The sequence below is a fragment of the Carcharodon carcharias genome, chromosome 4 (assembly GCF_017639515.1).
Source record: "Carcharodon carcharias isolate sCarCar2 chromosome 4, sCarCar2.pri, whole genome shotgun sequence".
Classification (NCBI taxonomy): Eukaryota; Metazoa; Chordata; class Chondrichthyes; order Lamniformes; family Lamnidae; genus Carcharodon; species Carcharodon carcharias.
In genome coordinates, this window is record NC_054470.1 from 196744071 (window position 1) to 196766104 (window position 22034).

Below are 22034 nucleotides of genomic sequence, written 5' to 3' on the forward strand. Positions count from 1 at the left end.
GCATCTGGATAGTGGCGTGAGGAGGGGATTCCTGGCCATCATGATGGACGGCCCTGTTTATTTGAGAGCAGGAAGAGTTTATACTGAGACCGTTACCTGGAGAAAGTGGCTGGGTTTCTTGGCAAAGCTCTGCAGTCCTCTCACACTTGGTGGTGAATGGTGGTGGGCGGTTAAACAACTGATGGGAGGAAGACAATGTTCCACGAGCATCCCCATCCTCAACGCAGACGGAGCCCAACACTTGAGTGCAAAAGACGAGGCTGAAGCATTTGTTGAGCACCTTTGGCTAAAGTTGGTTACAATCATTGATTCCCTCCTTAAGATGCCCTGTGGTCTAAGAGGAGAGCAGGAAGGTCTGCATTTAGACCTACCTCCCCGTGCAACATTCCCCCCCACCCCTCAATGTTCATTGAGTTCCATCTTCCAGGGAGCCATCAATCTACCAAAAGCAGCCGATCAAATATATGAATCTCCAAGAATCTGCTTGAGGATGTAGCAGTTGAGTGTGAGATTTCTGCATTCTTTTGAGAGCGTTTAAACGGTCAATATCTTTGACCACTTCCTAGTTTTTAAGGTGCAGCTGTTGCCCCCTCCCCTCCGAGCACAGCCCCCTCCTGCCTTGTGCCTGGTTCCCAGCACTCAGCTCCCTATGTGGCTGCAGTGTTTTACAGTGATGAGGGCTCCTTTCTCTGGACACAGACAATGTGTGGAGAGCGCCTCATGAACCTGCTCCTTGTAATAATAAACTGTCCTCCAAGAGAAACGAAAGCCATTGTAGTGTGTCATGTAAATTTGCAGAGAGACAATGATGAGATACATTCCCTTTTGTAAACTGTTCGGGAAACCAGACCACTTTGTGTTTTTCTGTTTTTTTTAAAAAAGAGTTGAGATTTGCCACGTTTTTTTAATTCTTCCATGGGGTGTGGGTGTCGCTGGCAAGGCCAGCATTTGTTACCCATCCCTAATTGCCCTTGAACTGAGGAGTTTGCTGGGCCATTACGGAGGGCAGCTAAGAGTCAACCACGTTGCTGTGGGTCTGGAGTCACGTGTAGGCCAGACCGGGTAAGGGCAGCAGATTTCCTTCCCTAAAGGATGTTAGTGACCCAGCTGGGTAAAGTGTTCAGAATGAAAGAGGAAACAGTTCAGTACAGAAGAAGATCATGCAATTCCAGTAAATATCAGCAGCTAGGCTGAGACAGAGGCTGAGATTGCCTGAGAATCAGTATTGGGACATTGGCACAATGGATGAAGGGAGCTTGCTGACTGATAGAGACTTGAAGGTGGGGCCAATATTTGTATCCACTGGTTAACCATCACCATCTTTGCAGGGTCCATATCCACTTGAGGGTGAGGAAGATGCAGACCTGATTAATGCAGGTAAGCGAGCCATGGAGCAGTGAGATGATGGGGAGGGGCAAGGATTACTGAGCTCGAGCACTCATTATTGGTGGAGCTGTTCCACAATTGAACCAGATTCACTTCACTGGGTCTCTCTGGAACTCGGTTTCTATGGAGTAGGGAGGAGGAGGTCAGTTAGTGCCATGGAAACATAAATATAGAAACTAGGAGCAGGATTAGGCCATTCGGCCCTTCGAGCCTGCTCCACCATTCATTATGATCATGGCTGATCATCCAACTCAATAGCCTGCTCCTGCTTTCTCCCCATCTTTTGATGCCTTTCGCCCCAAGAGCTATATCTAACTCCTTCTTGAAAACATACAATGTTTTGGCCTCAACTACTTTCTGTGGTAGTGAATTCCACAGGCCCACCACTCTCTGGGTGAAGAAATTTCTCCTCATCTCAGTCCTAAATGGTCTACCCCATATCCTCAGACTGTGACCCCTGGTTCTGGACTCCCCCACCATCGGGAACATCCATCCTGCATCTACCCTGTCTAGTCTGGTTAGAATTTTATAGGTTTCTATGAGATCCCCCCTCATTCTTCTGAACTCCAGCGAATATAATCCTAATCCACTCAATCTCTCCTCATACGTCACTCCCACCATCCCAGGAATCAGTCGGGTAAACCTTCGCTGCTCTCCCTCTATAGCAAGTACATCCTTCCTCAGATAAGGAGACCAAAACTGCACACAATATTCCAGCTGTGGTCTCACCAAGGCCCTGTACAATTGCAGCAAGACATCCCTGTTCCTGTACTCGAACCCTCTGGCTATGAAGGCCAATATACCATTTGCCTTCTTTACCACCTGCTGCACCTGCATGCTTACCTTCAGCGACTGGTGTACAAGGACACCCAGGTCTCGGTGCACATTCCCCTCTCTCAATTTATAGCCATTCAGATAATAATCTGCCTTCCTGTTTTTGCTACCAAAGTGTATAACCTCACATTTATCCACATTATACTGCATCTGCCATGCATTTGCCCACTCACTCAGCTTGTCCAAAGCACACTGAAGCATCTCTGCATCCTCCTCACAGCTCACCCTCCCACCCAGCTTTGTGTCATCTGCAAATTTGGAGATATTACATTTAGTTCCCTGATCTAAATCATTAATATATATTGTGAATAACTGGGGTCCCAGCACCGATCCCTGCGGTACCCCACTAGTCACTGTCTACCGTTCAGAAAAAAATCCGTTTATTCCTACTCTTTGTTTTCTGTCTGCCAACCAGTTTTCTATCCATCTCAATACACTACCCCCAATACCTTGCGCTTTAATTTGACACGCTAATCTCTTATATGGGACTTTGTCAAAAGCCTTCTGAAAGTCCAAATAAACCACATCCACTGGCTCCCTCTCATCAACTCTATTAGTTACATCCTCGAAAAATTCCAGTAGATTTGTCAAGTATGATTTCCCTTTCATAAATCCATGCTGACTCTGTCCGATTCTGCCACTGTTTTCCAAGTGCTCAGCTGTTAAATCTTTTATAATGGACTCGAGAATTTTCCCCACTACCCACGTCAGGCTGACTGGTCTATAATTCCCTGTTTTCTCTCTACCTCCCTTTTTAAATAGTGGGGTTACATTAGCTACCCTCTAATCTGTAGGAACTTCTCCAGAGTCTATAGAATCTCGGAAGATGACCACCAATGCATCCACTATTTCTAGGGCCACTTCCTTAAATGCTCTGGGATGTAGATTATCAGGCCCCGGGAATTTATCGGCCTTCAATCCCATCAATTTACCCAACACCATTTCCCTACTAATACTGATTTCTTTCAGTTCCTCCCTCTCACTAAACCCTGTGTTCCCCAACATTTCTGCTATGTTATTTGTGTCCTCCTTTGTGAAGACAGAACCAAAGTATGTATTTAGTTGCTCAGCCATTTCTTTGTTCCCCATTATAAGTTCCCCTGTTTCTGACTGTAAGGGACCTACATTTGTCTTCACCAATCTTTTTCTCTTCACATACCTATAGAAACTTTTACAGTCAGTTTTTATATTCCCTGCAAGCTTACTCTTGTACTCTATTTTCTCCTTCTTAATCAATCCCTTGGTCCTCCTTTGCTGAATTCTAAACTGCTTCGAATCCTCAGGTCAGTTGTATTTTTTATCCAATTAGTATGCCTCTTCCTTGGATCTAATACTATCTCTAATTTCCCTTGTAAGCCATGGTTTGGCCACCTTTCCTGTTTTACTTTTGCACCAGACAGGAATAAACAATTGTTGCAGTTCACCCCATGCGTCTTTGAATGTTTGCCATTGCCTATCCACCGTCATCCCTTTAAGTAACGTTTCCCAATCCATCATAGCCAACTCGCGCCTCATACCATCGTAGTTTCCTTTATTAAGATTCAGGGCCCCAAGTCTCAGAATCAACTACGTCACTCTCCATCTTGATGAAGAATTCTATCATATTATGGTCGCTCATCCCCAAGGGACCTCACAGAACTAGATTGCCAATTATTCCTTTCTCATTACACAATACCCAGTCTAGGGTGGTCTGTTCTCTCGTTGGTTCCTCAATGTATTGGTCCAGAAAACCATCCCATATACACTCCAGGAATTCCTCCTCTACGGTATTGTTACTAATTTGGTTTGCCCAATCTATATGCAGATTAAAGTCACCCATAATTACAGATGTTCCTTTATTACATGCATCTCTAATTTCCTGTTTAATGCCATTCCCAACATCACCACTACAGTTTGGGGGTCTATATACAACCCCCAATAACCTTTTTACCCCTTAGCATTTCTCAGCTCTACCCGTACAGATTCCACATCGTCGGAGCTAATATCTTTCCTCACTATTGTGTTAATTTCCTCTTTAACCAGCATTGCAACTCCACCACCTATTCCTTTTTGTCTGTCCTTCCTAAATACTGAATACCCCTGGATGTTCCGTTCCCAGCCCTGGTCACCCTGCAGCCATGTCTCCGTAATCCCGACTATATCATACCTGTTTACATCTATTTGCGCAGTTAATTCATCCACTTTATTGCTAATGCTCCTCATGTTAAGGCACAATGCCTTAAGGCTTGTCTTTTTAACATTACTTGTCCCATTCCCACTATTTTTCACTGAGGCCCTGTTTGATCCTTGTCCTTGATTTCTCTGACTATCACTTTTCTTATTCCGCTTTCTGTCGTTTGTTCTTGTCTTTGATTCCCCCTCCTCTGACTCCTCGCATAGGTTCCCATCCCCCTGCCATTTTATTTTAAACCCTCCCCAACCACTCTAACAAATATTCCCCCTAGGACATCAGTCCCAGTCCTGCCCAGGTGTAACCCGTCCAGTTTGTACCGGTCCCACCTCCCCCAGAACCGATCCCAATGTCCCAGGAATCTGAAACCCTGCCCCTCACATCATCTCTTCAGCCACGTATTCATCCGATATATCCTGCTATTTCTACTCTGACCAGCACATGGCACTGGCAGTAATCCTGAGAATACTACCTTCTGAGGTCCTACGTTTCAACTTACCACTCTCCGTCTCGCGCTCGCTCTCTCCCTCTCGTGCGCTCGCTCTCGCCCTCTCGTGCGCTCGCTCTCGCCCTCTCGCTCTCGCCCTCTCGCGCGCTCGCTCTCGCCCTCTCGCGCGCTCGCTCTCGCGCTCGCTCTCGCCCTCTCGCGCGCTCGCTCTCGCCCTCTCGCGCGCTCGCTCTCGCCCTCTCGCGCGCTCGCTCTCGCCCTCTCGCGCGCTCCCTCTCGCCCTCTCGCGCGCTCCCTCTCGCCCTCTCGCGCGCTCCCTCTCGCCCTCTCGCGCGCTCCCTCTCGCCCTCTCGCGCGCTCCCTCTCGCCCTCTCGCGCGCTCCCTCTCGCCCTCTCTCGCTCTTGCTCTCTCCCTCTCGCCCTCTCTCGCTCTCGCTCTCTCCCTCTCGCCCGCTCTCGCTCTCCCTCTCGCCCTCTCGCGCGCTCCCTCTCGCCCTCTCTCGCGCGCTCCCTCTCGCCCTCTCGCGCGCTCCCTCTCGCCCTCTCGCGCGCTCCCTCTCGCCCTCTCGCGCGCTCCCTCTCGCCCTCTCGCGCGCTCCCTCTCGCCCTCTCGCGCGCTCCCTCTCGCCCTCTCGCGCGCTCCCTCTCGCCCTCTCGCGCGCTCCCTCTCGCCCTCTCTCGCGCGCTCCCTCGCCGCTCCCTCTCGCCCTCTCGCGCGCTCCCTCTCGCCCTCTCGCGCGCTCCCTCTCGCCCTCTCTCGCGCGCTCCCTCTCGCGCCTCTCGCCGCGCTCCCCCTCTCGCCCTCTCGCGCGCTCCCTCTCGCCGCTCCCTCTCGCGCTCGCTCTCCCTCTCGCCCTCTCGCGCGCTCTCCTCTCGCCCTCTCTCGCCCTCTCGCGCGCTCCCTCTCGCCCTCTCTCGCGCGCTCTCCCTCTCGCCCTCTCGCGCGCTCCCTCTCGCCCTCTCGCGCGCTCCCTCTCGCCCTCTCGCGCGCTCCCTCTCGCCCTCTCGCGCGCTCCCTCTCCCCCTCTCGCGCGCTCCCTCTCCCCCTCTCGCGCGCTCCCTCTCCCCCTCTCGCGCGCTCCCTCTCGCCCCTCTCGCTCTTGCTCTCTCCCTCTCGCCCTCTCGCGCTCCTCTCCTCTCCCCCCTCTCCGCGCGCTCTCCCCTCTCCCCCTCTCTCGCGCTCCCCTCTCCCCCTCTCGCGCTCTCCCTCTCGCCCTCTCTCTCGCTCCCTCTCCCCTCTCTCCCTCTCTACCTCTCTCCGCCTCTCTCCCTCTCTCCATCTCGCCCTCCCTCTCGCTCTCCCACTCGCCCTCCTCTCGCTCTCGCTCTCCCTCTCGCCCGCTCGCGCGCTCCCTCTCCCCTCTCTCCTCTCTCTCTCGCTCTCTCGCTCTCTCTCGCTCTCGCCTCTCGCTCTGCCTCTCGCTCTCCCTCTCGCACTCCTCTCGCTCTCGCGTCTCCCTCTCGCTCTCCGTCTCCCTTTCGCTCTCGCTCTCCCTCTCGCTCTCCCTCTCGCTCTCCCTCTCGCTCTCCCTCTCGCTCTCCCTCTCGCTCTCCCTCTCGCTCTCCCTCTCTCTCTCGCTCTCCCTCTCGCTCTCCCTCTCGCTCTCCCTCTCGCTCTCCCTCTCGCTCTCCCTCTCGCTCTCCCTCTCGCTCTCCCTCTCGCTCTCGCTCTCGCTCTCGCTCTCGCTCTCCCTCTCGCTCTCCCTCTCGCTCTCCGCTCCCTCCCTCTCCCTCTCGCTCTCCCTCTCGCTCTCCCCTCGCCTCTCGCTCTCGCCTCTCGCTCTCCCTCTCCCTCTCCCTCTCCTCTCCGCTCTCCCTCTCCCTCTCCCTCTCCCGCTCTCGCTCTCGCTCTCGCTCTCGCTCTCGCTCTCTCCCTCTCGCTCTCGCTCTCGCTCTCGCCCTCGATCTCGCTCTCTCGCTCTCTCGCTCTCTCTCCTCTCGCTCTCTCTCCCTCCGCTCTCCCTCTCCTCTCCCTCTCTCTCCTCTCTCGCTCTCTTCTCCTCTCGCTCTCTCCCCTCTCCCTCTCGCTCTCCCTCTCGCTCTCCCTCTCGCTCTCTCTCTCTCTCGCCCCCTCGCGCTCTCTCTCTCTCGCGCTCTCCTCTCGCTCTCTCGCTCGCTCTCTCTCTCGCTCTCTCTCGCGCTCTCTCTCTCCGCTCCCCTCCTCGCTCCCTCCTCTCGCTCTCCTCTCCTCGCTCTCGCTCTCCCTCTCTCTCTCCCCTGGTCTCGCTCTCCCTCTCGCTCTCTCACCCTCTCCCTCTCCGCCCCCTCTCTTTCGCTCTCCCTCCCTCTCGCTCCCCCCCCGCTCTCGCCCTCCCTCCCTCTCGCTCCCCCCCTCTCGCCTCCCCCCTCTCGCCCCCCCCCCTCTCCGCCCCCCCCCCTCTCGCTCCCCCCTCTCCTCTCCCCCCCCCTCTCTCCCTCTCGCTCTCCCTCTCGCTCTCCCTCTCTCTCGCCCCCCCCTCTCTCGCCCCCCCCTCTCTCGCCCCCCCCCTCTCCTCTCGCTCTCGCCCCCCCCCCCTCTCGCCCCCTCCCTCTCTCTCTCTCGCCCCCCCTCTCGCTCTCGCCCCCCCCTCTCTCTCTCGCTCTCCCTCCCTCTCTCGCCCCGCCTCTCTCGCCCTCCCCTCTCTCCCTCTCGCTCCCCCCCTCTCTCGCTCTCGCCCCCCCCTCTCTCGCTCCCCCCCCTCTCCCTCTCGCCCTCCCCTCCCTCCTCTCTCTCGCCCCCCCTCTCTCGCCCTCCCCCCCTCTCTCCTCTCGCCTCTCTCGCCTCTCTCCGCTCTCTCGCCCCTCTCGCCCCCTCTCTCTCGCTCCCCTCTCGCCCCCTCTCTCCTCGCCCCCTCTCTCTCCTCGCCCCCCTCTCTCTCTCGCTCCCCCTCTCTCGCCCCCCCCTCTCTCGCCCGCCCCCCCCCTCTCCCTCCCCCCCCCTCTCTCGCCCCCCCTCTCGCTCTCCCTCGCCCCCTCCCTCTCTCCCCTCTCTCGCCCCCCCTCTCTCGCCCCCCCCCCCTCTCTCTCCGCCCCCCCTCTCTCGCCCCCCCTCTCTCGCCCCTCTCGCCCCTCTCGCCCCCTCCTCGCCCCCCTCGCCCCCTCTCTCCCCCCCTCTCCTCCCCCCTCCTCGCGCCCCCTCTCTCCTCGCCCCCCTCCTCTCGCCCCCTCTCTCTCGCCCCCCCCTCTCTCGCCCCCTCTCTCTCGCCCCCCCGCCCCTCGCCCCCTCTCGCCCCCTCTCTCGCCTCTCGCCCCCTCTCTCTCGCCCCCCCCCCCTCTCTCGCCCCCACCCCCCCCCCCCCCCCCCCCCCCCCCCCCCCTCTTCTCGCCCCCCCCCCACTCTCTCCGCCCCCCCCCTCTCTCTCGCCAGCCCCCCCTCTCTCGCCCACCCACCCCCTCTCCGCCCCCCCCTCTCTCCGCCCCCCCCCCCCCCCCCCCCCCCCCCCTCTCTCTGGCCCCCCTCTCTCGCCCCCCCCTCTCGCCCCCCCCCCCCCCCCCCCCCCCCTCCTCGCCCCCCCCTCTCGCCCCCCCCCCCCCCCCCCCCCCCCCCCCCCCCCCCTCTCGCCCCCCCCCCCCCCCCCCCCCCCCCCCCCCCCCCCCCCCCCCCCCCCCCCCCCCCCCCCCCCCCCCCCCCCACCCCCCCCCCTCCCCCCCCCACCCCCCCCCCCCTCTCGCCCCCCCCTCTCTCGCCCCCCCCCTCTCTCGCCCCCCCCTCTCTCGCCCCCCCTCTCTCGCCCCCCCCCCTCTCGGCCCCCCCTCTCTCGGCCCCCCCTCCTCTCTCCGCCCCCCCCTCTCTCGCCCCCCCTCTCTCGCCCCCCCCTCTCGCCCCCCCCCTCCCCCCCCCTCCTCGCCCCCCCCTCTCGCCCCCCCCTCTCGCCCCCCCCTCTCGCCCCCCCCTCTCGCCCCCCCCCTCTCGCCCCCCCCTCTCTCGCCCCCCCCTCTCGCCCCCCCCTCTCGCCCCCCCCTCTCTCGCCCCCCCCTCTCTCGCCCCCCCTCTCTCGCCCCCCCTCTCTCGCCCCCTCTCTCTCGCCCCCCTCTCTCTCGCCCCCTCTCTCTCGCCCCCTCTCTCTCGCCCCCTCTCTCTCGCCCCCTCTCTCTCGCCCCCTCTCTCTCGCCCCCTCTCTCGCGCCCCCTCTCTCGCGCCCCCTCTCTCTCGCCCCCTCTCTCTCGCCCCTCTCGCCCCCTCTCTCTCGCCCCCTCTCTCTCGCCCCCTCTCTCTCGCCCCCTCTCTCTTGCCCCCTCTCTCTCGCCCCCTCTCTCTCGCCCCCTCTCTCTCGCCCCCTCTCTCTCGCCCCCTCTCTCTCGCCCCCTCTCTCTCGCCCCCTCCCTCTCGCCCCCTCTCTCTCGCCCCCTCTCTCTCTCTCTTGCGCTCTCTAACAGAGAGCTGCCCATGGTCTCATGTGGACTGTGGTTGATTACCTAATTCACTGTGGAGTCACTGTGTAACCCAGTCTCCATTCACTGGGTGTCAGTGTCCTTTATCTGTTTACCTATTCTCGTGGTGTAGGACTCGAGCTGATGTTGAATCTTTCTGTTTTACCTGTTAGGTAAAGAGACGGTGACTGTACTGCCAGGTGCTTCCTTCTTCTCCAGTGACGAGTCCTTTGCCATGATCCGAGGGTAGGTGATGATTACTGCTGTCGTACTGCCTTTTCATCGGGATGTGAGTCTCATTGGCCAGGCCAGCCTCTATTGCCCATCCTTAATTGCCCTTGAGAAGGGGTGGTGAGCTGCCTCTTTGAACCTGTTATGATCCCAGTTATGAGAATAGTGGTTTGATTAGACCATAACCACTTAAAGAATAGAATGTGTGGAAAAACCAAGGGTAAGGACATAAGCAGCAGGACTCTCAGATTAAATTGAAACACCAAAAGAATCTTAACTATACAGACTTGAACAAAACTAACGTGAGCGATAATGAGTTAATAGCTACACTGTGAAAATAGGATAATGATTCTAAACAATCTGAGCTTCTACCTTAAACTCAATCAAAGAGACTTATCCCAGCTTAGCCATTTTACTGTGGCTTTCACTCTGATAGGCTTTTAAATATACTCATCCTCTAGCAATTCCTTTTCCCCTGTACTTGGCCAAACTGGGTCACAGCTCAGGTCTGTGGTATATTCCTACCAAATAATACAAGGTAAAATTTGTTGCTGACAGTGACACCCCATCACCCAACAGATACGCACGCACGTGCACGCACACACACGCGCGCGCGCGCACGCACAGACACGCGCACACAGACGTGCACACATACACGCACGCACACAGACACACGTGCACACAGACACACACACAAACGCACACAGACACACGTGCACACAGACACACACACACAAAAACACACGCACACAGACACACACACACAAAAACACAAGCACACGCACATAGACACGCGCGCGCACACAGACACGCGCGCGCACACAGACACGCGCGCGCACACAGGCACACGCGCGCACACAGGCACGCGCGCGCACAGACACGCGCGCGCACAGACGCGCGCGCGCACAGGCACACGCACACACAGGCACACGCGCGCCGCACAGACACGCGCGCCGCACAGACACGCACGCCGCACAGACACGCGCGCCGCACAGACACGCGCGCCGCACAGACACGAGCGCGCACAGACACGAGCGCGCACACAGACATGCGCGCACACACACGCGCGCGCCAACACGTGTGCCGACACGCGTGCCGCACAGACATGCGCGTGCACAGACACGCACGCACACAGACACGCGCACGCAGACACGCGTGCCGACACGCGTGCCGCACAGACACGAGCGCGCACACAGACACGAGCACGCACGCAGACGCGCGCGCGCACACAAACACACAGACACAGACACGCAGACGCTCACACGCAGACGCGCGCACACGCAGACGCGCGCACACGCAGACACGCGCGCACACGCAGACACGCGCGCACACGCAGACACGCGCGCACACGCAGACACGCGCGCACACGCAGACACGCGCGCACACGCAGACACACGCGCACACGCAGACACACGCGCACACACGCGTGCACACACACACACACACACACACACACACACGTCTTTGGCATCTATTCCAGTTGGACTTCTCTCTTTTTGCAGAGCTAGTTGGTCCTACCCAATTCCCTAGAACTCCCTCTTTTCCTCGCTCAACATCATGAACTGAGCTCTCTGGTTAAACACGAGACTGGATGTCTGCGGTCTCCAGATCAGCTTCTGTTACCCTTTTTCCTAAAAAATTAACAAAACTCAAAAGTTTCCCTTTTAGAGTATAGCTCAACCCTCAGCAATTCTCTCCATAGCAACCTCAGGGCTTTCTTGCATCCAAAATCTTCTCAGCTGGGTCAAAAAAGTCAAAAATGGTTTGTAAACACACAGGACATAAGGGGGTTACAGAGGACATAAGGACGATACAAAAAGATAAGTTAAATGAGTGGGCAAAGATCTGGCAAATGGAGTATAATGTACAAAAACATGAAATTGTCCATTTTGTCAGGAAGAATAAAAGAGAAGCATATTATCTAAATGGTGAGAGATTGCAAATTTGAGATTCAGAGGGATCTGGGTGTCCTAGTGCATGAATCACAAAAGGCTAGTCTGCAGGTACAGCAGGTTATTAGGAAAGCTAATAGAATGTTACTGTTTATTGTGAGAGAAATTGAATATAAAAGTAGGGAGGTTTTGCTTCAGGGCATTGGTGAGATCACATCTGGAGTATTATGTACAGTACCTGTCACCTTATTTAAGGAAAGGTGTAAATGCATTGGAAACAGTTCAGAGAAGATTTACCAGACTAATACCTGGAGTGGGCAGGTTGTCTTATGAGGAAAGGTTAGACGGGTTAGGCTTGTATCCGCTGGAGTTTAGAAGAGTAAGAGGTGACTTGATTGAAACCTTTAAGATCCTGAGGGTACTTGACAGGGTGGATGTGAAGAGGATGTTTCCTCTTGTGGGAGAATCTAGAACTAGGGGTCACTGTTTCAAAATAAGGGGTCGCTCATTTACAACAGATGAGGTGAAAACTTTTTCACTCAGGATTGTGAGTCTTTGGAACTCACCTGAAAAGGTGGTGGAAGCAGAGTCTGAACAGAGGTGAAAGGATTCTTGGTAATCAAGGGGGTGATAGGTTATCGGGGGTAGGTGGGATGCAGGTTTCAGGTTACTATCAGGTCAACCATGATCTTATTAAATGGTGGAGCAGGCTCAAGGGGCTGAATGACCTACTCCCACTCCTTGTTCAAATGTTCGTATGTACTAAACTAAACTGAAAGGGGGCAACCCATGCGGGTTCACCAACAGGATGGTTAACTGGGCAGATAAGTGGCAGATGGAATTTAACCCTGAAAAGTATGAGGTGATACACTTTGGAAGGAGTAATTTGACAAGGAAGTATTCAATGAACGGCATGGCACTAGGAAGTTCTGAGGAACAAAGGGACCTTGGCGTGTGTGTCCATAGATCTCTGAAGGTGGAGGGGCATGTTAGTGGGGTGGTGAAAAAGGGATATGGGACACTTGCCTTTATCAATCGAGGCATAGATTACAAAAGTAGGGAGGTCATGTTGGAGTTGTATAGAACCTTGGTGAGGCCACAGCTGGAGTACTGTGTGCAGTTCTGGTCACCACATTATAGGAAGGATGTGATTGCACTGGAGGGGGTGCAGAGGAGATTCACCAGGATGTTGCCTGGGATGAAACATTTAATTTATGAAGAGAGGTTGGATAGACTTGGGTTGTTTTTGTTGGAGCAGAGAAGACTGAGGGGCGACCTGATCGAGGTGTACAAGATTATGAGGGGCATGGACAGGGTGGATAGGGAGCAGCTGTTCCCCTTAGTTGAAGGGTCAGTCACAAGGGGGCATAAGTTCAAGGTGAGGGGCAGGAGGTTTAGGGGGATGTGAGGAAAAACCTTTTTACCCAGAGGGTGGTGAGGGTCTGGAATGCACTGCCTGGGAGGGTGGTGGAGGCGGGTTGCCTCACATCCTTTAAAAAGTACCTGGATGAGCACTTGACACCTCATAACATTCAAGGCTATGGGCCAAGTGCTGGTAATTGGGATTAAGTAGGTAGGTCAGGTGTTTCTCACGTGTGGCTGCAGACTCGATGGGCTGAAGGGCCTCTTCTACACTGTGTGATTCTGTGAACACCAATTCCCCTTAAACTAAAACCAAAGCTCTACATTCCTAACCCTTAATATAACCCACGTAAACAGTTATAACAAACCACTGCAGTCCATGTGGTATAGGTACACCCACAGTGCTCTTGAGGGGGATTTCAGGGATTTTGACCCAGCGACAGTGAAGTAACGGTGATATAGTTCAAAGCAGGGATGGTCTGTGGCTTGGTGGGGAACTTGTAGTTGGTGGTGTTCCTATGCATCTGCTTCCCTTGTCCTTCTAGATGATTGAGGTCGTAGTCTTGGAAGGTCCTGTCAGTGGAGTAGATGGTACACACTGTTGCTGCTTTGCGTCGGTGGTGGAGGGAATGAATGTTGACTGTGGTGGAAGAGTTAGCGATCAAGTGGAGCTGCTTTGTCCTGGATGGTGTCGAGCTTCTTGAGTGTTGTGGGAGCTGCATTCATCCAGGCAAGTGGGGAGTATTCCATCACACTCCTGACTTGTGCCTTGTAGATGGTGGACAGGGTTTGGGGAGTCAGGAGATGAGTTACTTGCTGCAGGATTCCTAGCCTCTGACCTGCTCTTGTAGCCCCAGTATTTATAGGGCTAGTCTAGTTCAGTTTCTGGTCAATGGTATACTGATAGTTGTCTGTTCCTGTGGTTGTCCATGAACTTCACTTGGTTGGTAGAAGCCACTGCAAAATCATGGGTTTCTGGATTGGATTCGACTTTGAGCCTTGAATCCAGGGAGCTGAGCCAGAGGTCTTCAGTATGTGGAACAAGTTAAAGTGCTGGGAATGGGTGGGACCGAAGGGATAGAGATCCGACCGGAAAATGTAACGCAGGCTGGTCAACCGATTCGAAAAAACACCAAAGCTGCAGACCAGCGGGTACATGGTCAGTTACATGCGCTTTGGTTCAGCAACATTCCATGACTTGCTTGAAAATACATTTACTTGAAAGTCTGAACCTGAAATCCAACCCGAAAAACACCAAATAGGGAATGAATTCTTCGGGTGGTCAAGGGCCGAATTTCGAGCGCATCCATATTCATGAAACAAGGTACCTGCCCTGTCAGTGTCTGATGGGACAGTGTAGAGGGAGCTTTACTCTGTATCTAACCCCGTGCTGTACCTGTCCTGGGAGTGTTTGATGGGGATGGTGTACAGGGAGCTTTACTCTGTATCTAACCCCGTGCTGTACCTGTCCTGGGAGTGTTTGATGGGGACAGTGTAGAGGGAGCTTTACTCTGTATCTAACCCCGTGCTGTACCTGTCCTGGGACTGCATGTGTGACTGCAGTAATAGTAAAGTTCCTTGTTGTGAGGAGCTGATTTGAAATGTGATTTTCTCCATTAAGTTGTTGTCTGTGTGCTCTGTGAATCCTTTACTGCAGGGGACACGTGAATATGACAATGCTTGGTGGAATGCAGGTTTCGAAGTTTGGTGATTTGGCCAATTGGATGATTCCGGTGAGTGAGATCCCTTCCACGTAGTATTGGCAGTTGTTCGACATACTCTGACGTTGTTTGATATTATGCTGCCTTCGAAACTATTTACAGGTATTCCGGGATGTTAGTCGCACTGATAGAACAGCGACTGGGTGCCTTTAACCCGAGACCGGTGTAAACCGCGAGATGTCGGTAGCAATGTGTCAGCCGGGGATCTGTTTTCTCAGTTCACATGACTGGCGTGGATTTTCCTTTGGGTGTCAGGACCCTGATGTCGGGTTTTCACGGGGATCTGTAAATGTCCTTGTGCTACCCTCCCCAACCCTCCAGGAGGCAGCCAATGAGGAGGCTGCCTATTAGGGATGGTGGGCGGTCTCCTGAGACCGCAGGTCCAATCGGAGGGCCGGGTATGATGTCAGGTTGGCAGCCGCACTGGGAAAGGTGGTCACTGCCCAGACCGACCTCCACATGGTGGCGCCCTCTGGCTGCGTGGAGGTGATTAATGAACGAGGCCTGAAGCTGGGCCGACCATTGGGTTGGAGGGGAAACCCCCTCCATCGGACCATTCATGGACTGTGGCCTTTTGTTCCCAGAGCCCGCTGTTGGCGTGTGGAGCCTCCGGCTCTTATGCATCCTGACCTGCCAACAGGAGGGCACCAAGATTGAGTCGGCAGCTTCCGCACTCACCAGGACCCACCCCGGCATCGGTAAAACCCCAGCACCGTCACTACATGGCCCCGAGGTGGAGTCCAAATTGCACGAATTGGTTGCTGATTTCCATGGGGGTGGGAAGACCTCCTCGCTCCCAGCCTGCCCATGGGAATGCAGCGGGGATTCATCCTGATGAGGCTCCCGTACTCGCCTCCCGCCCCCCCCCCCCCACCACCCAACCTCCAACCCCGCTTCCAGGCGCCAGAAAAATTCAGCCCTCCACCTGTGGTACCCCCCCCCCATACCCTGTTCACAAGACACTGACTTCACCCCTGTTCTGAGGCCGAACTGGACTCTTCACAAACCTCATGTCTGCAGCATCACTAAGTCCCGCTTATTTCCACCTCGGTAACATCGCCAGCGTTCGTTCTTGCCTCAGCTCATCGACTGCAGAAACCCTCATTCATTCCATCGACTATCCCGACGCACTCCTGGCCGCCGTCCCACATTCCAACCTCTGTAAACCTGAGACCATCAGAACTCTGCTGCCCTCCTCCTTCCCGATCCGAGCCCCGTGCACCCTTATCCTCAATTGCTGCTCACCTGTGTGGGGTTCTGGTTAAAGCAGCACCTTCGTCTCCAAATCCTCTTTCTTGTTTGCAAATCCTGCTGTGGCCTCTGCCCTCCTTATCTGTACAACCTCGTGTACCCTGCATTCCTGTTGTGATATTTGCGTTCCTCTAATCCTGGCTGTGTGAGACTGTTGAGGATTGAATTTCCCATCCGGTTACAAGTGTGCCTAGGTCCCTCGTCCTCCAACCTCAACACCTCACTACCTTACCTGCCTTTGCTCACTTTTAAAATGATCCTTAAACCCTGTCCCTTTGACCGGGCCTGCCCTAATGTATCTTTCTGGAGCTCAGTGACAATATTTGTTTTATCGCACTACCCTGAAAGACCTTGGGACGTTTAATCTTGATGCAAGAAGTTGTTGTAATCCCTGTTAGGGTGCAAGGAATCGCTGGCAGTCACTGTGCAGATATCCCCCTGAGTGGACAGGGAATCACTGGCAGTCATTGTGCAGATATCCTCCTGTGTGGACAGGAAATCACTGGCAGTCACTGAGCAGATATCCCCCTGAGTGGACAGGGAATCACTGGCAGTCACTGGGCAGATATTCCCCTGAGTGGACAGGAAGTCACTGGGCAGATATCCCCCTGAGTGGACAGGGAATCACTGGCAATCACTGGGCAGATATCCCCCTGAGTGGACAGGAAGTCACTGGGCAGATATCCCCCTGAGTGGACAGGGAATCACTGGCAGTCACTGGGCAGATATCCCCCTGTGTGGACAGGGAATCACTGGCAGTCACTGGGCAGATATCCCCCTGAGTGGACAGGGAATCACTGGCAGTCACTGGGCAGATATCTCCCTGAGGGGCACAGGAAATCACTGGCAGTCACTGGGCAGATATCTCCCTGAGTGGACAGGGAATCACTGGCAGTCACTGTGCAGATATCTCCCTGAGGGGCACAGGAAATCACTGGCAGTCACTGGGCAGATATCTCCCTAAGGGGCACAGGAAATCACTGGCAGTCACTGGGCAGATATCTCCCTGAGTGGACAGGAAATCACTGGCAGTCACTGTGCAGGTAGCTCCCTGAGGAGCACAGGAAATGACTGGCAGTCACTGGGCAGATATCCCCCTGAGTGGACAGGGAATCACTGGCTGTCACTGTGCAGATATCTCCCTGAGTGGACAGGGAATCACTGGCAGTCACTGGGCAGATATCCCCCTCAGTGGACAGGGAATCACTGGCAGTCACTGTGCAGATATCTCCCTGAGGGGCACAGGAAATCACTGGCAGTCACTGTGCAGATATCTCCCTGAGGGGCACAGGAAATCACTGGCAGTCACTGGGCAGATATCTCCCTAAGGGGCACAGGAAATCACTGGCAGTCACTGGGCAGATATCTCCCTGAGGGGCACAGGAAATGACTGGCAGTCACTGGGCAGATATCCCCCTGAGTGGACAGGGAATCACTGGCTGTCACTGGGCAGATATCCCCCTCAGTGGACAGGGAATCACTGGCAGTCACTGTGCAGATATCTTCCTGAGGGGCACAGGAAATCACTGGCAGTCACTGTGCAGATATCTCCCTGAGTGGACAGGGAATCACTGGCTGTCACTGGGCAGATCCATAATCCTGGAACTCCCTCCCTAACAGCACTGTTGGTGTTCCAGCACTACAGGGACTGTAGCGGCTCAAGAAGGCGGCTCAACTTCACCTTCTCAAGGGCAACTAGGGATGGGCAATAAATGCTAGCCTGGCCATTGGTGCCCGCAAGCCGTGAATGAAGGTAAATAAAGATACCTCCCTGAGGGGTGGGCAGATGCCAGGCATTGTGCAGATAGCTACTTTTAGACTTGTTTGTAATTGCGCATTGATTCAGGAAGACATTTGTTCTCCTTTAATGCGTCAGCAGTTAACCAGCGATTGTTCAGTTTGCTGGCACTGCCTGAAGCTTTTTTTCCATTCTGTTAGACACAGAATTCTGCAGCAGCCGGTCAGGCTGCCTGGAGTCTGTACCTCTCAGGCATGTGATTTGTTGGTAGTGTTCTCAAGGTCATTGTTTCTTTTAACGTTCCATTTCATCAATTTATTTTTAGAGTTTGTTTTTTTTTTGGCTTTATTTTTTGTCCTGCTGAGACTCTTGAGGAAAGTCTGATTCTAATCACTGCTGCCCGGTGGAAAGCGAGCAGGCCAGCAGTTCATGCACCCTGCGCCCCCCACAGTGGTCCCTCCCCACCCCACCTCAGCACCCTGGCACTGTACTGCCCTTCACACAGGCTCTGAGTGGAACCTCATTTTTAGTTAGTGAGCAGGAGGCCTGGAAGAAGTCACAGAATCTTAACGGCACAGAAGGAGGCCATTCGGCCCATCATGTCTGCACCGGCTCTCCAAATGAGCATTGTGATCTAGTGCCATTGCCCTGCCTTTTCCCTTTACCCCTGCACATTTTTTCTATTCAAATAATCAAATACCCTCTTGAATGCCTCGATTGAACCTGCCTCCACCACACTTCCAGGCCGTGCATTCCAGACCCGAACCACTCGCTGTGTGAAAAAGTTTTTTCTCACATCGCACTTGCTTCTTTTGCAAATCACTTTAAATCTGTGCCCTCTCGTTCTTGATCCTTTCGCAAGCGGGAACAGCTTCTCCCTATCTACTCTGTCCAGCCCCCTCGTGATTTTGAACATCTCTATCAAATCTCCTCTCAGCCTTCTCCTCTCCAAGGAAAACTGTCCCAACCTCTCCAATCAATCCTCATAGCTGAAGTTTCTCATCCCTGGAACCATTCTTGTAAACCTCTTCTACACTGTCTCCAATGTGTTCACATCCTTCCTATAGTGTGGTGCCCAGAACTGTACACAATATTCCAGCTGAGGTCTAACCAGTGTCTTATATAAATTCAGCATAACCTCCCTGCTCTTGTACTCTATGTCCGTATTAATAAAGCCCAGGATACTATCTGCTTTATTAACCACTGTCTCCACTTGTCCTGCCACCTTTAATGATCTATGAACATATACACCCAGGTCTTTCTGCTCCTGCACCCCCTTCAAAATGTCACCCCTTATTTTATATTGTCTGTCCATGTTCTTCCTACCAAAATGCATCACCCCACACTTCTCCACATTGAACTTCATCGGCCACCTATCTGCCCACTCCACCAACTTGTCTACGTCCTTTTGAAGTTCCACACCCTCCTCCCCACAGTTCACAACACTCCCAAGCTTCATATCTTCACTGTCCCTCGTGCTGGGCCTTGCTGAGTTATTGTGTTCCACCAGCAGGGACCTTACACTGAAGTTGGCCTGATTGAACCTGAGGGAAATATTCTCAAGATTGTTTCTCCAGCCCCTGGACGCTGGACTGTGGTCAGAATTCTGCTTTGAATTTGTGGATTGAGCCCCGGTGATACGCCTGCCCTCTTAACCCCATGTGGAGTGGGGTTATTGTGGTGGTTTCTGGCTCTCCACTCCCACTGCTGTGTCTAAAGTCATCTCTTTTCTCTTCCAGGGTAAGATGGTAAAAGGAATGGGTGGAGCCATGGACCTGGTGGCTAGTGCGGACACAAAAGTGGTGGTTACCATGGAGCACTCTGCTAAGGCAATGCAAACAGTTTGTCTGGGGGAGGGGTGCGGGTGGGGGGGCAGGGGGGGGGTGGCGGATGTGGGGTTTGGGATGGGGGCTGAGGGGGAGAGATAGTGAGGGTGCCCATCACTGTCCCTCGAGTTGCTGGGCCTTGCTAAGTTATTGTGTTAACGCCAGCAGGGGCCTAGCGGCTGAAGTCGTCCTGACTGACCCTGAGGGAGATATTCTCTAGATTGTTCCGTCAGCCCCTGGCTGTGGGCATTGCTGTCAGGGCCAGTGTTTATTTCCCATCCTTCATCACACTGGTTTTTAGACCAGTTCAGAGAGCAGTTAAGATATAGGTCTGGAGTCACGTATAGGCCCGACCTGGTAAAGATGGCAGGTTTCCTCCGGGGAAAGAGACTTGTGCGCCGGTTGGGTTTTTATTGACGCTCTGGCTGGCAGCAACTGAGGAGTCCTGTGCAGCAGCTGGGAGATTGACGGAGCATCTTCTGTTGAAAGGCCCGGTGGAACCGCAGCGTTTTATCGAGGCCTCCTCGCCACCCATATCCCTTCCTTGGGAATTGGAGTGAGGACAGCGCCCTGATCGGAATTCTCAGGGAGGCAGCCGTGAGGAGTCCTTTCCGAAGAAGGTGCAGGATGACCTCTCTGTCGAGAGGTTTCCTGACTAGTATTTAGCACCAGTCGTACTCCTCCTGCACCCCAACCCCCTCAACGGCAGGATCTGGCCTGAACGCTCGCACCTTGTTACAGCCTCTGAGACAGAGAATTGTGCCTGAATAGTGCCAAACCAATCAGTGGAAGGCCCGTGTAAAATATACTAGCCACTAGTAGACTGCCGACTGTGCTAACAGTAAAATAAAGCACCATGTCTCTGCTGCAGGGTGGAGCGCACAAGATCCTGGACAAGTGTACTTTACCCCTAACTGGAAAACGATGTGTGAATCGCATCATCACCGAGAAGGTAAGGGTCCCCTCTTCACACATTTACACCTGGGAGTTTAAAAATAAGTTCACTCTCACAATGTAGGCTTTGTTGGCAAGGCCAGAGTTTATTGCCCTTGAGAAGGTGGTGTTGAGCTGCCTTCTTGAACCGCTGCAGTCCATGTGGTGTAGGTACACCCACAGTGCTGTTAGGGAGGGAGTTCCAGGATTTTGACCCAGCGACAGTGAAGGAATGGTGATATATTTCCAAGTCAGGATGGTGAGTGACTTGGAGGGAAACTTCCAGGTGGTGGTGTTCCCATGTGTTTGCTGCCCATGTCCTTCTAGATGGTGGTGGTCGTGGGTTTGGAAGGTGATGTCTAAGGAGCACCTTCCTTTCACTTACCGGAAACTACCCTTCACACTGCCAGACGTCAGCATCAAGCAGGAGATGAAGGAAATGCCAGCCCATTTTAAATAAAGAGAACTGGGAGTGATAATCTCAGGATAAGGGGTTGACATTTCTGGCAGATGAGGAGAAATTTCTTCAGTTGGAGGGTTGTTAATCTTTGGAATTCTCTGGAGGTGTGGACAGGCGGTCACTGAATATATTAAAGGTTCAAATGGATAGCTTTTTGAATTCGAAGAGAAGCGAGGGATATGGTGAGCAGGGGGGAAGGTGGAATTGAGTTTGAAGGTCAGCCCTGATCTTATTGAATGGTGATGCAGGCTCACTTGGGCCATGTGACCTAGTCCCACTCCTCATTCTTATGCTTTCAAATTACAGCAAGCTCCAGAGTCTGGAGCCCAGGTTAAATGGAGACCTCATTAAGCAGGTCTGGTAGCATCTGTGGAGAGAGAAACAGAGTTAACATTTCGAACCCAATATGATCCTTCAGAACTGAAGGTGGGTAGGAGTATGATGGGTTTTATGCTGCTGAAAAGGGGGGGAGGGGCAGGTATAGGTTAGAGGGCAGGGAAGATTAAATGACAAAGATTTCATAGCACCAAAGGCAAGGGAGTGATGATGATAGTAGTAAAGAAACAAAACATTGGTCCAGAGTCGGTGTTAATAGCAGAATAAAGGTCAGCTCAATCTGAAAGAAAAAATAAGATCCAGACTGTCACTTAGCAAAAAAATAATCAAAATGGATGATGATAGAGTTCAGGGTCTGAAGTTGTTGAACTCAATATTCAGTCCGGAAGGCTGTAAAGTGCCTAGTCGGCAGATGAGGTGTTGTTCCTCCAGTTTGCGTTGGGCTTCACTGGAACAATGCAGCAAGCCAAGGACAGACATGTGGGCAAGAGAGCAGGGTGGTGTGTTAAAATGGCAAGCGACAGGGAGGTCTGGGTCATTCTTGCGGACAGACCGAAGGTGTTCCGCAAAGCGGTCACCCAGTCTGCATTTGGTCTCTCCAATGTAGAGGAAACCTCATTGGGAGCAACGAATGCAGTAGACTAAATTGAGGGAAATGCTGCTTCACTAGAAAGGAGTGTTTGGGCCCTTGGATGGTGAGGAGGGGGGAAGTAAAGGGGCAGGTGTTGCACCTTCTGCGGTTGCATGGGAAGGTGCTGTGGGAGGGGGTTGAGGTTTGGGGGTGATGGAGGAGTGGACCAGGCTGTCCCGGAGGGAACGATCCCTGCGGAATGCCGACAAGGGGCAGGGGAATTGGGGTTTATTAGGGGATCTTAAATATTTAAAGAAGGTAAGCTCAGAATCTTCCTTGAAATTGAGACCAGAAAAGAGCAGCAACACAAGTACATTGGGATTAATGGAAAGGAAATCGTCACCTTATCCCCAAGCAAACTTCTCTCAAAAAATAAGGAACTTTGAAAAGATCAACTAATCAGAATGTAGTTAATAATGGTGAAAGAAGCAGGGTTATTTGATATACAAATTGGTGTGATGTGTG

The 22034-nt window shown here is 53.9% G+C and overlaps 1 protein-coding gene across 1 annotated transcript in view; it reads left to right on the forward strand.

The window, feature by feature from the left end:
• LOC121276827 (succinyl-CoA:3-ketoacid coenzyme A transferase 1, mitochondrial-like) overlaps positions 1–22034 on the forward strand; it is a 43715-nt gene that overhangs the window by 14114 nt on the left and 7567 nt on the right. Inside the window, exons 7-11 of the mRNA XM_041185371.1 lie at positions 1329–1377; positions 9362–9434; positions 14331–14406; positions 19123–19212; positions 20081–20161. Of these exons, the coding sequence (XP_041041305.1) occupies positions 1329–1377; positions 9362–9434; positions 14331–14406; positions 19123–19212; positions 20081–20161 (369 nt within the window). The remainder of the gene's footprint in view (positions 1–1328; positions 1378–9361; positions 9435–14330; positions 14407–19122; positions 19213–20080; positions 20162–22034) is intronic.